The sequence below is a fragment of the Oculina patagonica genome, chromosome 3, assembly GCF_052425735.1.
Source record: "Oculina patagonica isolate OP01 chromosome 3, crgOcupat, whole genome shotgun sequence".
NCBI classification, from domain to species: domain Eukaryota; kingdom Metazoa; phylum Cnidaria; class Anthozoa; order Scleractinia; family Oculinidae; genus Oculina; species Oculina patagonica.
This window is the reverse complement of record NC_135760.1, coordinates 23,114,509-23,131,523: the sequence shown is the minus strand read 5'-3', so window position 1 is coordinate 23,131,523 and position 17,015 is coordinate 23,114,509. Positions and strand designations below refer to the sequence as shown.

The window sequence follows — 17,015 nt, the reverse complement described above, 5'->3', positions numbered from 1 at the left end:
GCCTGAGGTTTAAGTGTCTCCATTGAATGATGCTGGGTACCTAAAATTTAATGTTGTGGTTGTGGTAGTTATTCTTAGGAGCAGATGCTCTTAATTTAAGAGCATCCAAAGTATTTCTAAATGAAAATGCTGTTATAACCCTTTCTTTTTTTTAGGCTGGTTTGGATAGAACTTTTTTTTTTCATTGTTGTAAATAAATGCGACACTTATTCAGGGATGGAGCTCTTGTATCATAGTGTATTATCCCATATGCACTGTAATATAAACAAGGGACAGCATTAGAAAAAAGGCAGTGCTTAATCAAGTAAATAATTTGTTGCTGCATGTTCAGCAAGCAGCTTGTTCATAGATATAATTATAAGCACACAACCAGGTTTATATAATTATTTATAGCTTTGAAGGAGACAGTATTTGTCTACAAATAATTAATGCGAATTATATTGTTTATTTAGGACATTGAGCTTTGAACAAATTCATTCAAATTTAGGTAATTTGTTAAGTTCCATAAATTATCTATACCTCCCCCACGGAAGTTGTTTTTCTTAAGACCCCCACCCCCTCTGGAAAATCCAATTAACTTCTTACATTTCCTCAATTTTGGTCCATAAGGCCCTCCCACCCCCAAAGAATTTTCAATCCCTTCTGTGGGTGGTGTGTGGACATTTTCTGGAACCACACATTTCAATTCTACATTATTGCAGGAATTTCAATAACATTTAGGGGTGGTGAATGGTCCTTCAAAAACTGTGTGTCTCGCAAAATTTAGCCAAATTTCAGGGGTCTCGTCCTCACGAATTTTTCTTTGTCGCTTTCTCTGAGTCTCGATTTCTTATTCAAAGCTAAAAAGAACTTGGGCTCGCAGAAAAGATAATTATTAATCTCGCCGTCTCGCAAAGTCTCGCATTTACCATTCGACACCCCCTACATTTTAATGGTGCGACCGTAGTTGGGACCATAAAATTATGGGGCTGTATGTACCCTTTCCATTATAGGTTAATTGTCCATGCTCCCTTATTGAACTGGCAATTAAAACCACATAATTAGATTGCTTTTGTAGTTACAATTAAGTTATGTACCAATGAAATCATAACTTACAGTGGACAGTTAAAGGCCCAATAGGTAGCAACAGACACTGGTAAAGTTAAACTGTATTTTATTGAAATCCATGCATTGATTTGCCTGAATAGTATAGGTGGTATTTCAATCTCAGGCTTACAGGAATAATTATTCCTTTAAAAAATAAGAGACCTGAGTGCTTAACTGACATAAATTGTATGACTAAAGAGGAGGGCATCTAGAAAATCCAAAAATGACTTGGAAGAGAATGTCATGTCCAGTATTACTTATTTAACATGCAAATAAAAAGAATTTATTTGTCAACAGACTATATTACCATTGTGTCATTACCGGTAGCCATTAAAGCAATAATATTTGCCTTGCGAGAATTACATAACATAATATTATTCGATAGGCACAAATTGCATTGTCCTTGGAGTAGTCTACTCTGGTAAAGCATCTGGATCAGGCAAATCATCTTGGAAATCCATATAATCACTGAGAAGCAATTCTTCAAGTCCATTAACAAATTCCACATTGACATTGCAAGTAGTTTCGCCTACAGGTTGATTCGCCTACAGTGAAGTCGATTAGCCTACACGACCTGAGTTGTTTCGCCTACACAAAAGTCGATTCGCCTACACTTTTTTTTCTCGAATTTGAAGACTTCATCTTTAGTAGAGCGTATTTCTTAAGGTTGCGATCGGGAATTTTTTATATACTCGCTGGTCACGCGTAGTGTTTGACTGGTATGGACTAGGAAGAAGACACAAGGCCTGGGAACGAGAAAGGATGTTCTGTTACTGTCAAGAAAGTCGCAAGTACAAACACTAGAAGTGGTTTATAATAAGGACAACAGGAAAATGTCACAAGTACAAACAATAGAAGTGGTTTATAATTAGGAAAACAGGAAAAAGTCACAAGTACCTTGCGCGGGCCACTGGTATTTCTAATAAAGTAAACCTTTAAAACTGATCTTAAGTTGCTTTTTGTTTGCACGCGCATGCGAAAGTTATCTTTATGGAAGTAATTAGCTGTTACTGTCAAGAAAGTCGCAAGTACAAACAATAGAAAATGTTTATACACTGTAATAAAGAAACAAGAAAAAAAAATCACAAGTACCTTCATGGGCCACTGTTCAACTGCATGGTTAAACAACTTACTTTACATCGATATCAAAGTCAATTAGCAATAACGTGTGTGACAAAATAAACATCGAGTTTTAAAGTAAACTTTATTAATATTGAACTTTATTTAGGTATTCCTCTCTTCTATCTTTCGGAACATAGCAAGCTTTGATGTAGGCGAATCGACTTTGGTGTAGGCGAAACAACTCAGGTTGTGTAGGCGAATCGACTTCACTGTAGGCGAATCGACCTGTAGGCGAAAATACTTGTAGGCGAAACAACCGGATTCCATCTATGTCATTAAATATCTCATTAAAAATTTCAAGAATTTTGACAGCATGATTTTTTGAAAAAACAGGAACATTCAGAATTAAATCTCTAAGGGTAAATAGTTTATGACAGCAAGCAACTACATCAGAAACAAGTTCCTTTGAAAATCCATGACAATACCCAAAAGCACTGCCAACAAGGCTTTCCTGTAACTCTAGGAGAGCATCTTTTAAAATGGTCTTCTCCTCATCTGTCACAGTTCTGCTATTAATTGACAACAAAGGTGTTGGCGTTGGTTGTACATCAAAAGGCTTGATTGGTTTTGTGCACCCACTTGAATTGCCACATTTACATTTAATGGAACAAATATTACAACAGTCATGAGGAGGAGAAATACTGGCAATGTTTGGATCAAAGCTCTTGTAACTTGCTACTCGATAGCATACCTCCGTTTTCAAAAATTCACGAACATTATACTCGACGTGTGCCAGCTGTTGGCCATAATAATACAAAACAATATCTGAAGGAAGGCTATCTCGTCCAGCTCTTCCTGCTTCCTGATGGAAATCAAGCAAGCTCCTCGATGGGCCAAAGAGCACAACATAACGAACATCAGGGAAATTTACTCCCATGCTCAAAGCAGTGGTAGCAATTGCAACACGCTTGAGTCCATTGTTTTTATATGAAAGAAGTAGCCTCTCTTTATATTCTTTATGGGAAACTGAGTGAAACAGACCAATGAAACAATCGATCCTTTTTCTTGATGTATTTGGGTGGAATGCGTGTTCTCCAAGTGACATCATGAGATAGTTGAACACGCTTGCCATCGAATACATGGTGTCACAAAACACAATGGTTTTGAGGGTGTCCTTGCCATTTTTCTTTATCAGTTCTACCAGCCAATCCAGTTCCCTCAACATATCAGTTCTTGATACCTTGTTAATTGAAAATCGTAGATTGCTTCTGTTTGGGCTGACAAACAAATGGATGGGGTCTTTCATGGCAAGCTCTTTGATCACAGTCGTCTCTGTTTCCTCGTCAGCTGTTCCAGTTAGAGCCAAAACTGGAGTTCCTAAAATAAAGAAAATCCATCCTCTTCTAGAACCAAAACTACAGATTAAAAGTGGGCGAGGGGAGTTCCACTTTATGGTAACGTAAAATGTGATATCCCACTTTTAATTACTTTCATTTCCGTATTCATTTTGGATTCTGATAAATATTAGGGCAACTTCCAATAGGCAATTATTGAGGGGGATGTTGCCAGGACTTTTTTCTAGCTGGAAAATGGATCCCTTATTAGTGTGTAATTAAGCTAGATATGCATACAGTAAAAACCTGGGAGTATGAACCTAACATTTAACAATTGCAACCTGCTAGGCCAAAATATGCAAATTAACATATTAAGCTTTAAATTTGAAAACAGGTTGTTAGTTTTTTTATTTCACTCTTGGGAAAATTAGTTTGGGCAAGGCTTTTCTGTACATGTATACAATGTGATGTTCTGAATGAAAAGTGCTTCATTTTTACATAAGAAGTGTTGTTTGGTATGCAAATTTTATACATATAACAAACTGAAAAGTTCTATTAGCAACAATAATTTTTTTTCCTTAGAAAAAAAGATCCTAAATTTGTGTCAGCTTTACCATTTATATAAGAACCTGTTTAACCTGGAAAAATTAGATTCGTACTAGCGGGTTTGAACTGTATTTGAAGCAACAATTTATGAGGCATTTTTCGCAGCGTGACAGTTAAATTAAAAACAGAGTTCAAGTTCGTACCAATGCATCCATGTTTCACAGTCGAGGAATTTAAAACTATCTAATCTTTAACATCATTGTAAAAATAAAATATTTACTAACCGTCTTTGCACATCGATCGAAGAATTGCCAGTCTTCCATAAGCTCCACGGAACACTTCGACAGGTTTGGTAGATTTAGTCTTCCTGACAAAATGAATAATTGATCGCAAAAGTTACGTGAGCGGCCGTAACACAAATTGAAATTATGCCGTTACCACAAATAGCAAACAAAGAGTCGATCGAATATTACCTTTTGCCTGTCCAAGCTTCCACGGTATGGGACTCGTCGACAACAATCGCCGAAACTGCTCGATGAAGTTCGCTTTCACCTTTTAACATCGCAAGGAATGGCTTCTCGAGCACTGCCTCTGCAGAGCAGTAAAGAAACTGCGGCGGATTATCTCGTACCAGATCGATCGTTTCAGACGACAGTTCCATCGCTGTGAAGTTCAGCGACAACATTTCAGAAATCTGGTCGTCGATGATGCTTTTTAACGGCGAAATGACAATAACGGAGGTTTTGGTCGATGATAATTCTTGTTTCGCTAGCGCAAACACCGTAAATATCATGCTTTTGCCAAACCCTGTTGGCAAAATTGCCATGACATCTCTTCCATTAAGCAAGTGGTTAACAGCCATTTCTTGTTCTTCCTTCAAAACAATTTTTCTATCCTCGCGTAGAAGATTCAATCTCGACAACGCATTCGATAACGCTTCCTCTGCCATGTTTGATATTTGCTTTGTTTGGGTTTGTTCGCGGCAAAAGAGATGCCGGTCTCTTGCAGCGCTCCCTTGGGAGATTACCGAGACATTTGATTGACGTGCTTTTCATTTCCATCCAATCAGAATGCTCCGTACGCCAGCGTACGGGCTCCTCAAAAAAGCAGCCCATCCGGGCAGGCGGTATTTCAGCCCCCCGCCCCAAGCCACTCGCGGCTGCGCCGCTCGTTTGTCGCGGCTTCGCCGCTTGCTTGCGCGCGCTAAACCAGCAATACCGCCAGCTACGCAGGCTACAGTTATCCAAACTCTCATGACAAGATTACATAGACGAAAGAGCACATATTAACGATGTTAACACTTCCCTTGATAAAGTAGAAAATATTTTTAACACAACTGCAAGACAATGTTTAAAGATTAAAACCACAAGAGAGCGCAAGCGTATCCAGTCATCGTCAAACAAAAAATGGTTTGATCGGGAATGTAGATTAAAAAGACATGAATTGAGGAAATTGGCAAACCAAAAACACAGAGACCCCCTGAACTCAATTTTACGTGAAAATTACCACGTCGTTCTAATGCAATACAAAAGTTTACTTAAATCTAAAAAGAACGACTATTATAATAGCAAGCTTCATAATTTGGAGGAAGCTGTTAACAATTCAGATGCGGCTAACGTTTGGAAATGTTTAAAATCAATGGATGACACTATTAAAAAAGAAGATACTCCTTTAGTGTCAGAAGAAAATTGGCTGCGATATTTTGAATCTCTTCACTCCAATGATCGACTTAATCCAATTCAAGAGAAAATCTGTATCGAACTTCAAGAAGAAGTCCGGAAAAAACAATTTCGGCTATTAGATCACTTGATTACCGAAATTGAAATACGAAATGTGCCAAAAAGTTAAAGAACAACAAATCTTCTAATTCAGATAAAATTAAAAATGAAATGATTAAAGCAAGTATCAACGACCTTATGCCCGTATATTACAAACTTTTCAATGGAGTTCTAAATTCAGGTTCCATGCCTCAAACATGGTGTGGTGGTCTCATAACGCCAATTTATAAATCGGGTGGAAGAAGTGATCCGTCAAATTACCGTGGTATCTGCGTTTCGAGTTGTCTGGGTAAACTGTTTTATTCTATTTTAAATCAAAGGCTTCTCGAGTATTTCAACACCAATCATATATTACACAAGTCACAGATCGGCTAGATGCCTAACAATCGAACAGCAGACCATGTTTTCACACTCCGAACTTTGATAGACAAGTACGTCCATAATCACAATGGCAAAATTTATGCCTGTTTTGTCGATTTTAGAAAAGCTTTCGACTCAGTCTGGCATAATGGGCTTTTAAGTAAGTTATTGCAAATTAATTTAGGGGGATCCTTCTACAATTTAATTAATAGCCTTTATTCTAAGTCTTCTTGTTCGATAAAAATCGATCAGTATCAGACACGACCCTTTCAATATATGAGAGGTGTACGACAAGGTTGCGTTTTAAGTCCACTACTTTTCAACCTTTATATTAACGATTTTCCGTTCTCATTTGAAAATATTCTGTCTGATCCTTTTGTCCTACCAAACGGTACAAAATTAAACGCTCTACTATATGCCGACGATTTAATTATTTTATCACGTTCCAAAACAAGTTTTATTTTCCAATCTTTTTTCCTAATCATGTTTCTTAGTACTCCTATTTTACAGAAATATCGATTTTGGGACAAAATTCGCACAAGGAGCCGAGAACGATAAAGCTAAAATTTGTGCTTTTACCGGAAGTGAATGGTAATTCGGAGTAAGGAACTGGGACGGTTGTTAGGCTGTGCATCCATTTTTTGCTTTTTCTCCGTAATATTTTGATTCTGGTAGCTGCTTTGCGATGTTGTTTTGACTGTTCGAGCTCTCTTCACTTCGTGGACGCCATATTTGATTTGAAACTTAGTCCCAGTTCTCAAAAGTCAAAATTGAGCAACCGGAAGTCTGGGGCGAGTACCGCACCTAGCAACGCATAAACAAACAATGTTTCTGCAGTCTGCAAGCCTTTTAGACAGCGGAAATTCATCCAAAATGGCGACATTGAGCTCGCATGGATAAAAACTCTTCAATAACACGGATTTTGGAGGATTTTCACCAAATATTTACCACATTTAAGTAAAATGTGGACTTCCTGCTGAGCAACGTTTCAGAAAATCACATTTTATTCCTCAACGAGAACACATTTTCAAATGAAACTTGGCATGTAGTTCGTACATGTGTAAGTCTACTATCGTGGTCTTGGGAAACGAGCAAGGCTAAAAACTGTGGTTATGGCGGCCACAGAAACTTAAGGTATGAAAAAAATAACCAAAATTGTTTATATCTTTTTGGCAATTTTAGATATTCGATTCCCCAAACACAGATTTTTGCGTTGTTTGATGAAGAATGAAAACACAGTTCAATCATTCGCCTGTTTCTAAATGGCTGCTAGAAAAACTTGAAAATGTAAAATATATGCTGTTAATAATAAAGTTAATTATTAACAAATTGATGTACTATAATGTCAATAAAATGTTGGCAACTCATTCATCAAATAAAAATGACTCTTTGTGGAAGGTTTGGTGAGATTAGAGTGAAAATATCCCTATTTTTTGTATTGTCAAAAATGCACTAAATTTGCCTGGGCAGGTACCTTAACACATTAGACACATACTGCAACACGTGGATGTTGAGCGTAAATCCCAAAAAAACCAAGATAATGGTTTTTCAAAAACGTGCGAAAAAATGTACTGAACATGTATTTTACATAGGAAATCAAACAATTGATGTTGTACAAGATTACACTTATTTAGGAACCAAAATATCTTCTACAGGAAATTTTAAAATCTCACTTGATCACCTTAAAGAGAAAGGACTTCATGCACTTTTTACTTTGAGACGACACACCAATTTTAGTAGATTGAAACCTTCTCTTGCCTGTAAAATCTTTGATGCAATGATATCTCCAATTCTGCTCTATAATAGTGAAATTTGGGGTGGTTATTTAAAATCTGATTTTAAGGCCTGGGATGGTTCACAAATTGAAAGAACACATCTACAGTTTTGTAAACGCTATCTTGAAGTCAGTAATAAGGCTTCTAATGTTGCATGTAGAGCTGAGCTTGGTCGATTTCCTCTCCTTATCACCATTAATCAAAGAATCCTCAATTATTTGATATATCTCCAAGAAAAGCAACCGGATTCTTTTGTTAGACAGTCTTTTTTAATTTCATTAGAACTTCACACCGCTGGTAAAAATAGTTTTTACTCTAATCTTATGAAGATATCCGAATATTTTAATTTTGGTAATTTTAATCCTGATTTAGTAGACACCGCAAAAGTGACAATGTTTCTGCAGTTAATGAAACAGGAATATATTTCGTACTGGCAGCATACTCTACAGCATTCTCAAAAACTAGAATTTTATAGATCTTTTAAGAACGAATATGCTACCTCCAATTATCTAGAGTTAACTAGGAGAGTTTCTGGTAGGAGAACATTAGCTAAATTACGTATTAGTAATCATAAGTTAATGATCGAACTAGGCAGATATAACAATACGCCCAGACATAATAGGCTCTGCCCGGTCTGTGATTGTAATAAAACCGAAGATGAAATTCATTTTCTCTTTTATTGTTCCAAATATGCAACAATAAGAGATAACTTTTACAAGACAATACAGCCTACCATCTTAAATGTCAGCCAACTACCAGTGCCTGACTTGATTTTAGAATTAATGAATTCTCCCGATCATTTTGTGACCATGCAATTGATTAAATTATATCATCTTGTTTTGATTTACGTAACAAAATACTATCAATGTAATTAATTTTATATGAATCATTTTTGTTTTTTACTATATATTATTATTTTATTATTATTATTATTATTATTATTATTATTATTATTACTAAATAAGTTTACGCTTTTGCAATATTGTAACAAATTTACAGTCATGCAAATAAAGCTTGTTGTTGTTGTTGCTTCACTCTTTCTACCATCAAACTATGGCCGCCATGTTGCGCGACTCCGTACGTATGTACGCCGTGCGTACGCGCCCGCGAACCATGCCGCTATCCATGTTGACCATGAAAACTCATTTCGATAGTGTTCCTTCTTTCATTGTTATGGTGCTACGCTTAGGAGCTCCGCTAAAAAAATTTCCAAGGGCCCTGATTATCTCTCTTGTAATTATTTAAAAGTGTCCAAAAAATGATATTGCCTAAAATGTTAGTGTCGGTCGACTGTATACGCAACCAAATAGTTGATGCTGTTTAGTACACAACAAAGTATTGGGGTCTGGGGCATGCTCCTCTGAAACCTTTAAGTGTCAGAACCTCAGACGTGACACGCCATTTACAACATTTTAGAATATAGCCGCTGTATACGCGCGATGGAGTTCTAGCGGGCATTATTTTTAATAGAACATAGCTGAAAACTATAGAAGCCCGGTACCCCGGATGTGCGAATTGTTTGTCGAATTTCGCTGAACGACTTCGTCGACTTCGCCTCTATTCTCTTGTTTTGTTGTTTAAATGATGCTTTAAAGCAGCCACTAATTTATCAGGAACGTTTTACCTGCTTAAATGGAAGTAAGACAGTGCCAAAGGAAGCGACAGATGAAGAAAGAATCGTTGAAATTTGTTGGTTTTCTTTGGAGTTGTATACGCCACTATTTTTCCGTGAACTGCCCGAATTGATTGGAAATTATTTAGCAAAAAAATCCGGACTCTAGAAACGCTTTGAGGTAAGAAACCTTTTTTAGCCACAATTTGAAGACAGAACACTCCACTTTTGTTCGTTTTAATCGGAAAAAAAGGCGAATTTGAAAAACTTGCTGCGAAACGAACGCATGAAAATTTTTTATTTGAATGAAATTGAAGTAGGCTTAACCAAACTTGAATGCGTAAATATTTCAACAAGATTTGTCGGCTTTGTGAGAATCTTTTGGTAGTTGGAGAAAGCACTATATAAATAGAAAATATGAATGAAATGGTATCTTGGTTAATTTATAAAGAGGCCGCCAAAGAAAAGAATAAACTAAACTTTCACTTTTACCAATGTTGCGTGCGTTTGTAAATGGCAGTGCCGTGAGCGGCCGCGAATTTTGTAAGTTCTATGTTCTTTTTTTCAATGCTATATTCTAAACCCACTAGAAGATGGTTTTCCTATGTCCTATAAGAAAATAATTCACTTTTGAGGTCTAGAAAAGCAGCTGAATGCCCTCGCCTGACGGCTCGGGCATCCACTAGCAGCTTTTAGACCTCAATCGTGCATTATTTTCTTATAGAACATGGAAAACCATCTTCTAGTAGGTAAATAGACATCTTCACCACAACACTTATACAGCAATAGACAGAAGCCAAAAAGAGCTAACGTTCTCTCAGTTTTATCAAAGAGAGGTAGTTATTAGTGGAATTTCTGTTAATTTTTTAACCAAATAGTTGGTGGGGTACATAATAAAGTAAGGGGACCGGGGGCATGCTACCAATGAAAAAATTGAATTTTCAGAACCTCGGGAATGCTATTTTGGGCATTCTAGCAGAATTTGTGCAGTATTATAGATTACACATTAAGCTATAATTATCTACAGTCCCACCTTATAGACCATCTCTTTTCTGTCTCCCCTCTCCCCCTTGAAATGGCATTCCCCCTATATGAGTATGTACCATTTAAAGACTGAATAGTAGCGCCACGATCCTCCGCCATTTTGTTTTTCATTCCCGTGCGCGCCCTCCATTTTCGTATCCAGCGGTCTCCTGCGAATATAACGAGCGACTTGTAGCAAGTCTAGGAAAGGAGCAATTAAGGTTCTATTTTTACATACATTTCAACCTCGTTCTCAGGGCTTTTCCCTATTTACTCAAAAAGGGAAAAGCGCCTGGAAAGAGGTTGCATAAATTCGTCTGAAATCCAAGGCGCTGTTCACGCGGAAGTTTAAAAACATCTCTATTTAAAACTAAAGAAATATTAATGCAATTTCTCGCTTCCTAGTATCATCACCTTGTAGCACATTGTAATTGGAGAATAGACATTTTTCCTCACTATTCTTATAGACCCTTATACATTCATTGTAAATTTTGCCGTTTTTGTCCTCCCAAAACCTTTCGCCATAACATTCAAGTAAGCGATTCAGCAAATTTTGTTACCTTACATTTGGGTCTGATAGCAGCCCTGGATGCGGAGCCGGCAGCAAGAAAATTGTTGCTTCACTTGTCATAAAATGCCATCACGTAGTTTAATGGAAGCAGATTATTTTCATCTAGATATGCTTATGGACCAAAACCAGTCTGATACTAACAAATCTTTGCTTGAAAAGCAATCGTGGGCACTCCAGATCCACCAAAACCTGACCGTTTAAAACTCCAAATGTACATTTTCGGCCACCACGTGGATTCATCCAGGTACAAAAGAATCGAATAAGTTCTCTCACAAGGGGAACTCAAAATAAAGATTTTCGGCCATTGTGATGAAGCCTAATTAACACTCCGGATCCACCAAAAACTGCCAGTTTGAAACTCAATGTACAGTCTGGGCCTTTGTGGGAGAATGCCACAACGTTGATTCAGCCTTATGTTCACTCAGGGTCCAAAAGGATGGAATAAGAAAGTGTCACATGGTGGCCCTCAAAATGAAGATTTTTGGCCGGGGCCTTGTAATGGAATGCCACCTTGTAGATTAAAGCTTCTTTACCCCAGATCCACCAAAAACTGCCAGTTTGCACAGCATGAAAATTGGGATTTACATTAAATTAAAGGTGGTTAAATCTGGTGTAAATTCGGTTATCCTTTACACCATCAATTAAATGTTGTTAAAGGCGGTTAAAAAGACCTTTACGCTACCGTGTGTAAATGTCATTTAAAGTTGGTGTAAAGAAGTCTCTTAATCTTCCTTTATACTTGAGTGTAAAGCTGGGATAAAGGTCAGCTTTAAAAAATGTAAAGTCAGCGTATAGCTGAATAAATTCCAAATTTACGCCACCTTTATTTGAGCTTTACACCATGGAAAAGTTATGTTTTCATGTTGTGTTGAAACTTAATATGTACAGTTTGTGCCTTTTTGGGAAAATGCCACCACGTGTATTCAGTCTTATGTTCACAGGATCGAATAAGAAAGTGCCACATGGGCCACTAAAAATGAAGATTTTTTTGCCCTTGTGATTAACAGTCCCCCAGGCTCCATCGCACGTGGAATAAGAGATGAATCCAAGCAAAGCTGTCATTTTGACCAGGTACTTATTTATGAAATCCTTTTTATTCTTATTTAACTTAATACAACCATTAATGGATATAGAAAGGTTATTATTTCATTGATATTCAGATAGCGGCTAAATGTTTGATTTGTTGCTTCTTGGACACATTTCGCTGATTGTTCTAAAGTAGGAAAAAAAAAAAAAAAAAAAACCACAAACAACTATAAAACCTATTCTAAAGTAATACGTACGACATTATGCATTTATCCAGGGCTTTTTGCCAAAAAGTGCAAACATTAGGTGTTGTATTGTGTTACAAGTTACGCTTACTATGACTCGACTCGACTTCCTTGTTTCCATGTTGTGTTCTTTGTTGTCTGCCTGCGTCTCAGGTCGTTTTAAAGAACATGGAAACAAGGTAAGTCGAGTTTATTCGTAAAATATTTAATTTTATACCTTTTGAATCAAAATCGCTAAGTTCCCATACAAACCCTCATAAATCGCATCTTTGTAACACAACACCGCACGAAGCCAGGAGTCACGTTCGCTTACACTTATAATTAATTTAATTCGCTTACACTTATAATTAATTCACGCAGTGAATTTGGGCCGCCTGTGCCCTAAGCTAACACATTAATAAATTTTAGCAACTGGCATTATTTGTGAATTTAAGTGATTTTTGAAATTTTGGTAACAAACACTATCACATTAGGCTCTTCAGTTGTCCCAGGGTCTGGGGTATCCCCTGCTATTTTCCATAAAAAGTTTCTCCACATAGTTTCCCGCATTTACGCTTGGATGCCTGCGAACAATGGTTTCAAGTCGAAGTTCCGGTGGACAAAATACAGTAAATATATGAAAAATGTCCACCCGTGCCTCGCCTTGAAACTATTGCCCGCGGGCTTACAAGCGTAGTGCGGGAAATGTCTATTGTCAGGATTTGTTCGCTATTCAGAACCAATATACCAGGGTGGGGGTGGAGGGTGGTCGCGGATATTAAAGTTCCTTTGTGATTTTGTCGACTTACCTGTTGAACTACATCAGCTTGATACTTGAGTAAATAACCATTCTCGCCTATTTATTCATCATTTCTGTTTCGAGCTCACAGCCTTCCACACCTTTGAAACAAAGGGTAACTTGTTTTATTTTGTTATTTTAAACGAAAAGTGGTCATTTGGCGTCACGAGAGATCTGCTTACGATGACGGCCACGAGCAAATGACTCGAAACCGAATTAGATACCAGCATGCATTGCGGACATAGCGTGTGCACTGCCTGGATATCAAGACAAAGAAGACAGGAGCATATAATAACCTGTTTGTTCTTTTGTGATCTGTTGACTCACCCGTAGAATTATCAGCTTGAGACGTTCGAAAATAACCATTCACGCGAGTTTATTCGTCATTTGTGTTTTGTGTTCCCAGGCTTTCACACCTTTGAAACAAAGGGTAAGTTGTTTAAATTTGAATTAATACAAATTAGTGCAAATAAATAACAACTGCACGGATTAGAAGTTAAACTAGAATAGAATAAACGATTTCAACCTAACAATCTCTTAGTTAATTTCACATTTGTAACAAATATTTCATTGATACGAGATAGGCGTGGTTGAAACAATTGTAAGGATTCGATTTAAAATGTTTTAAAGATTTTTTGAACAAATTTCGCTGCATGGTTCTACTTTAGTTGAAATATACATGAAATAGACAAAAAGGAACATTTTCCTTGAAATTTGACGGCACAAGGAAAACATCATTTAGTAATTATTTGTAGGCTCACATTTTTACGCTCCACGTGGATATGCAACTAAATTTCGAAAAATAATCATTGATAGATTTTATAAACTTTTTTCGCTTTAGAACACAATTATCTTTCCTGTTGCAATACATTCTTACGAATTTCTACACAGAAAAGTCAGTTTTCTCCAACATTAATTATTCAAATCTAATAAGCTCTATTACTGCACTAAGCATAGCCCTAGGATAAACATCTTTTCGACTAATCAATACTGTCGATAAGATGAATTCCTTCACCTTAATAACACGGACAAAAGAAACTTTTCGAGCAGCTAGGCTAATGCATAGCCGTAGTCATGATCTTCTATTTATGGGTTTTCAAGTCACCATCGTTAAGCTTAGGAAATGGTTTATGTGGATTCCAAATGATTTTCCAAACCCCCAGCTATTGTACTCAGTACATGATCTATTAGTTAATTTCAATTCCAACAATTGTCCATCTAGCTACTGATGCCATGGTCACAAATGGAAAAATCTAAGATGGCGCGTGGATTTCAGCCGGCCCATGACGGGGTCTTTTAATTGGGGGATTTTGGTTGATTTTGAGATAGTTTAGTTAAAAAATAAGACAATTCTATTCGGCGTAATAAGCATTTTTTAATCAATTCCTATAAAAAACGCGAAAATTGGAAAATTAGATGTCGAGAAACTGATTTCCTGCAATAAGGTACCTGCTATCGACAATGACGTGTAGAAGTGGGGACCTGTTTGTTCCTTTGAGATCTGTCGACCTACCTGTTGAATTACTTCAGTTAGAGACTTTCGTAAATAACCATTTGCGCTTGTTTATTCATCATTTGTGTTTTGAGTTTGCAGCCTTTCACACCTTTAAAACAAAGGGGTAACTTGTTTTATTTTAATATTTTGAACGAAAAGTGGTCATTTGGCGTTCAAGAGAGATCTGCGTACGATGATGGCCACGAGCAAATGATTCGAAACTGAAACAGATACCAGCGTGCATTGCGGACGCGCATCACCTGGGTATCAATACAAAGAAGACATAATGGCACATATGAAGAAACAAAGGAGCAAATAAATAACCTCCTTGTTCCTTTGTGATCTATCGATTTACCTGTTAAATTCTCAGCTTGTGACCTTTGTTAATAACCATTCGCGGTCGTTTATTGATCATTTGTGTTTTGTGTTCCCAGCCTTTCACACTTTTGAAACAAAGGGTAAGTTGCAATTGTTTTAATTTGAATTCATACAAATTAGTGCAAATAAGCAACAACTGCATTAATATAATTAGAAGTAAAACCAGGGAGGGAGGTTAAAAAAATTGAATTTTCGTTTTTAAGAGTCTCTTACTTCATTTCACATCAGTTGTAACAAATATTTCATAGATAAGAGTGGTTGAAATGATTGTGAAGATTTATTTAAAATGTTTTAAGACTTTTGCACCAATTTTGCTGCATGGTTCGAGTTAAGCGGACATAATCATAAACTAGACAATAAACATTTTCCTTGAAATTTGACGCCATCAATTAGTGATTATTTGTAAGATAACATTATCACCCTACACAATTATAAGCAACTTAATTGCGAGAAAATAGCCATTGTTAGATTACATGAGCAGTAATATGGCGGATGTTCAAGCTAATCTGACAGTAAGTGCGGAAGTGGCTTCCAACTGGTACAATTCCAACTTCCTTAAAGGAAACTATGACAAGTATCGAACTTTAACACTTGGTAGAAAATGTAATGACACCTTGAAAATTATCATTGGCGACGTAGAAGTTCAATCCACTGAATGCCTGAAATTGCTTGGGGTATCAATAGACAACGATCTCCGATTTGATGAACATATTAATTCTATCTGTACGAAAAGCAGCCAACGTGTAGGAGTGTTAATGAGACTCAGGAACTTGATACCCACTAGCACCAAGTTACAATTGTTTAAAGCTGCCATTCTACCCTATGTAACTTACTCTCACCTTGTCTGGCATTTCTGCCGTGCGAGTGATAGAAGAAAATTAGAGCGCATACAAGAAAGGGCACTCAGAGCCATTTTCTGCGACAAAACGTCAAGTTATGACAAATTACTAGTTATGGCCAACCTATGCACTCTACAAAATAGAAGGTTACAGGACCTAGCTACTCTTATGTACAAGGTTAAGCATAACATCTGTCCTAAGTATGTTGCTGACTTATTTCAGAGGTCTGAGACGAAGTATGCCTTACGCAACAAAGAATTTGTTATCCCTAGATTTAATACAGTCACATATGGCAAACATACGATCAGATACGTTGGGCCTAAGATATGGAACATAATACCAAAGGACATTAGGAGTTTACCAACACTGTCATCTTTTAAGAAAAACATTCGTAAGCTAGATTTAGATATTTTAATGAATGATAATTGCTGCGCTAATTGTATTCTATGTAGTTCTTAATGTAAGTTCTTAGCTTGTATTTTAACTGTACCTATTGTAAATATTTTATCTTGTATTTTAACTTGTATATATTGTAAATATTTTAACCAATTTTAACCGATTTTAGCATTTGTTAGGATATTTCGATTTTGTTATTTTTCTTTTACTTTAAAGTGTCCCCATTTAGTGGTTTTATTACTGCTATTTTAGTTTTTGACACTCAAATAAAGGTTTTATTATTATTATTATTATTATTATTATCTGTATTTCGCTTTAGAACATTATAATCTTTCTTGTTAAAATACATTTCAAATTTCCACACAGAAAAGTCAGTTTTCACAACATAAATTATTCAAATCTAATAAGCTCTATTACTACACTAAGCACAGTCCGAAGATAAACATCTTTTGGACTTATCAAAACGTCTTTCGATAAGATGAACTCCTTAACCTCAACAACACGGACAAAGTACATTTTTCGAGCAGCTAAGCTGCCGTTATATCCCATTATTTTGGCCTTTTAAGCCACCATCATTTAAGGTTGGTTCTCATATGGCGAAGAAGGGAAAGAAAAGCTAGAAGAATAGAACAAGAGCAATCCAAGCGATTGTGGTCGCCCCAATCGCCGCAGGCGGAAAACTTCCTTTCCAACAGTCATCCATTAGTTTAC

General features: G+C 36.6%; 3 protein-coding genes across 3 annotated transcripts in view; 2 read left to right on the top strand and 1 right to left on the bottom strand.

Annotated features, from left to right (window-relative positions):
* LOC144645901 (uncharacterized) overlaps nt 1–17,015 on the top strand; it is a 62,456-nt gene that overhangs the window by 20,314 nt on the left and 25,127 nt on the right. The window lies entirely within an intron of this gene.
* Nucleotides 1–17,015, top strand: part of LOC144645903 (uncharacterized) — a 112,204-nt gene that overhangs the window by 87,018 nt on the left and 8,171 nt on the right. The window contains exon 2 of the mRNA XM_078505424.1: nt 13,603–13,626. The gene's annotated coding sequence lies outside the window, so the exon portion shown is untranslated. The remainder of the gene's footprint in view (nt 1–13,602; nt 13,627–17,015) is intronic.
* Nucleotides 2,577–4,977, bottom strand: LOC144645904 (ATP-dependent helicase wrn-1-like). The gene is made up of 4 exons (XM_078505425.1): nt 4,502–4,977; nt 4,313–4,395; nt 2,634–3,525; nt 2,577–2,592 (listed from the first exon to the last, which is right to left on the bottom strand). The coding sequence occupies exons 1-4, from the start codon at nt 4,975–4,977 to the stop codon at nt 2,577–2,579; spliced, it is 1,467 nt and encodes a 488-aa protein (XP_078361551.1).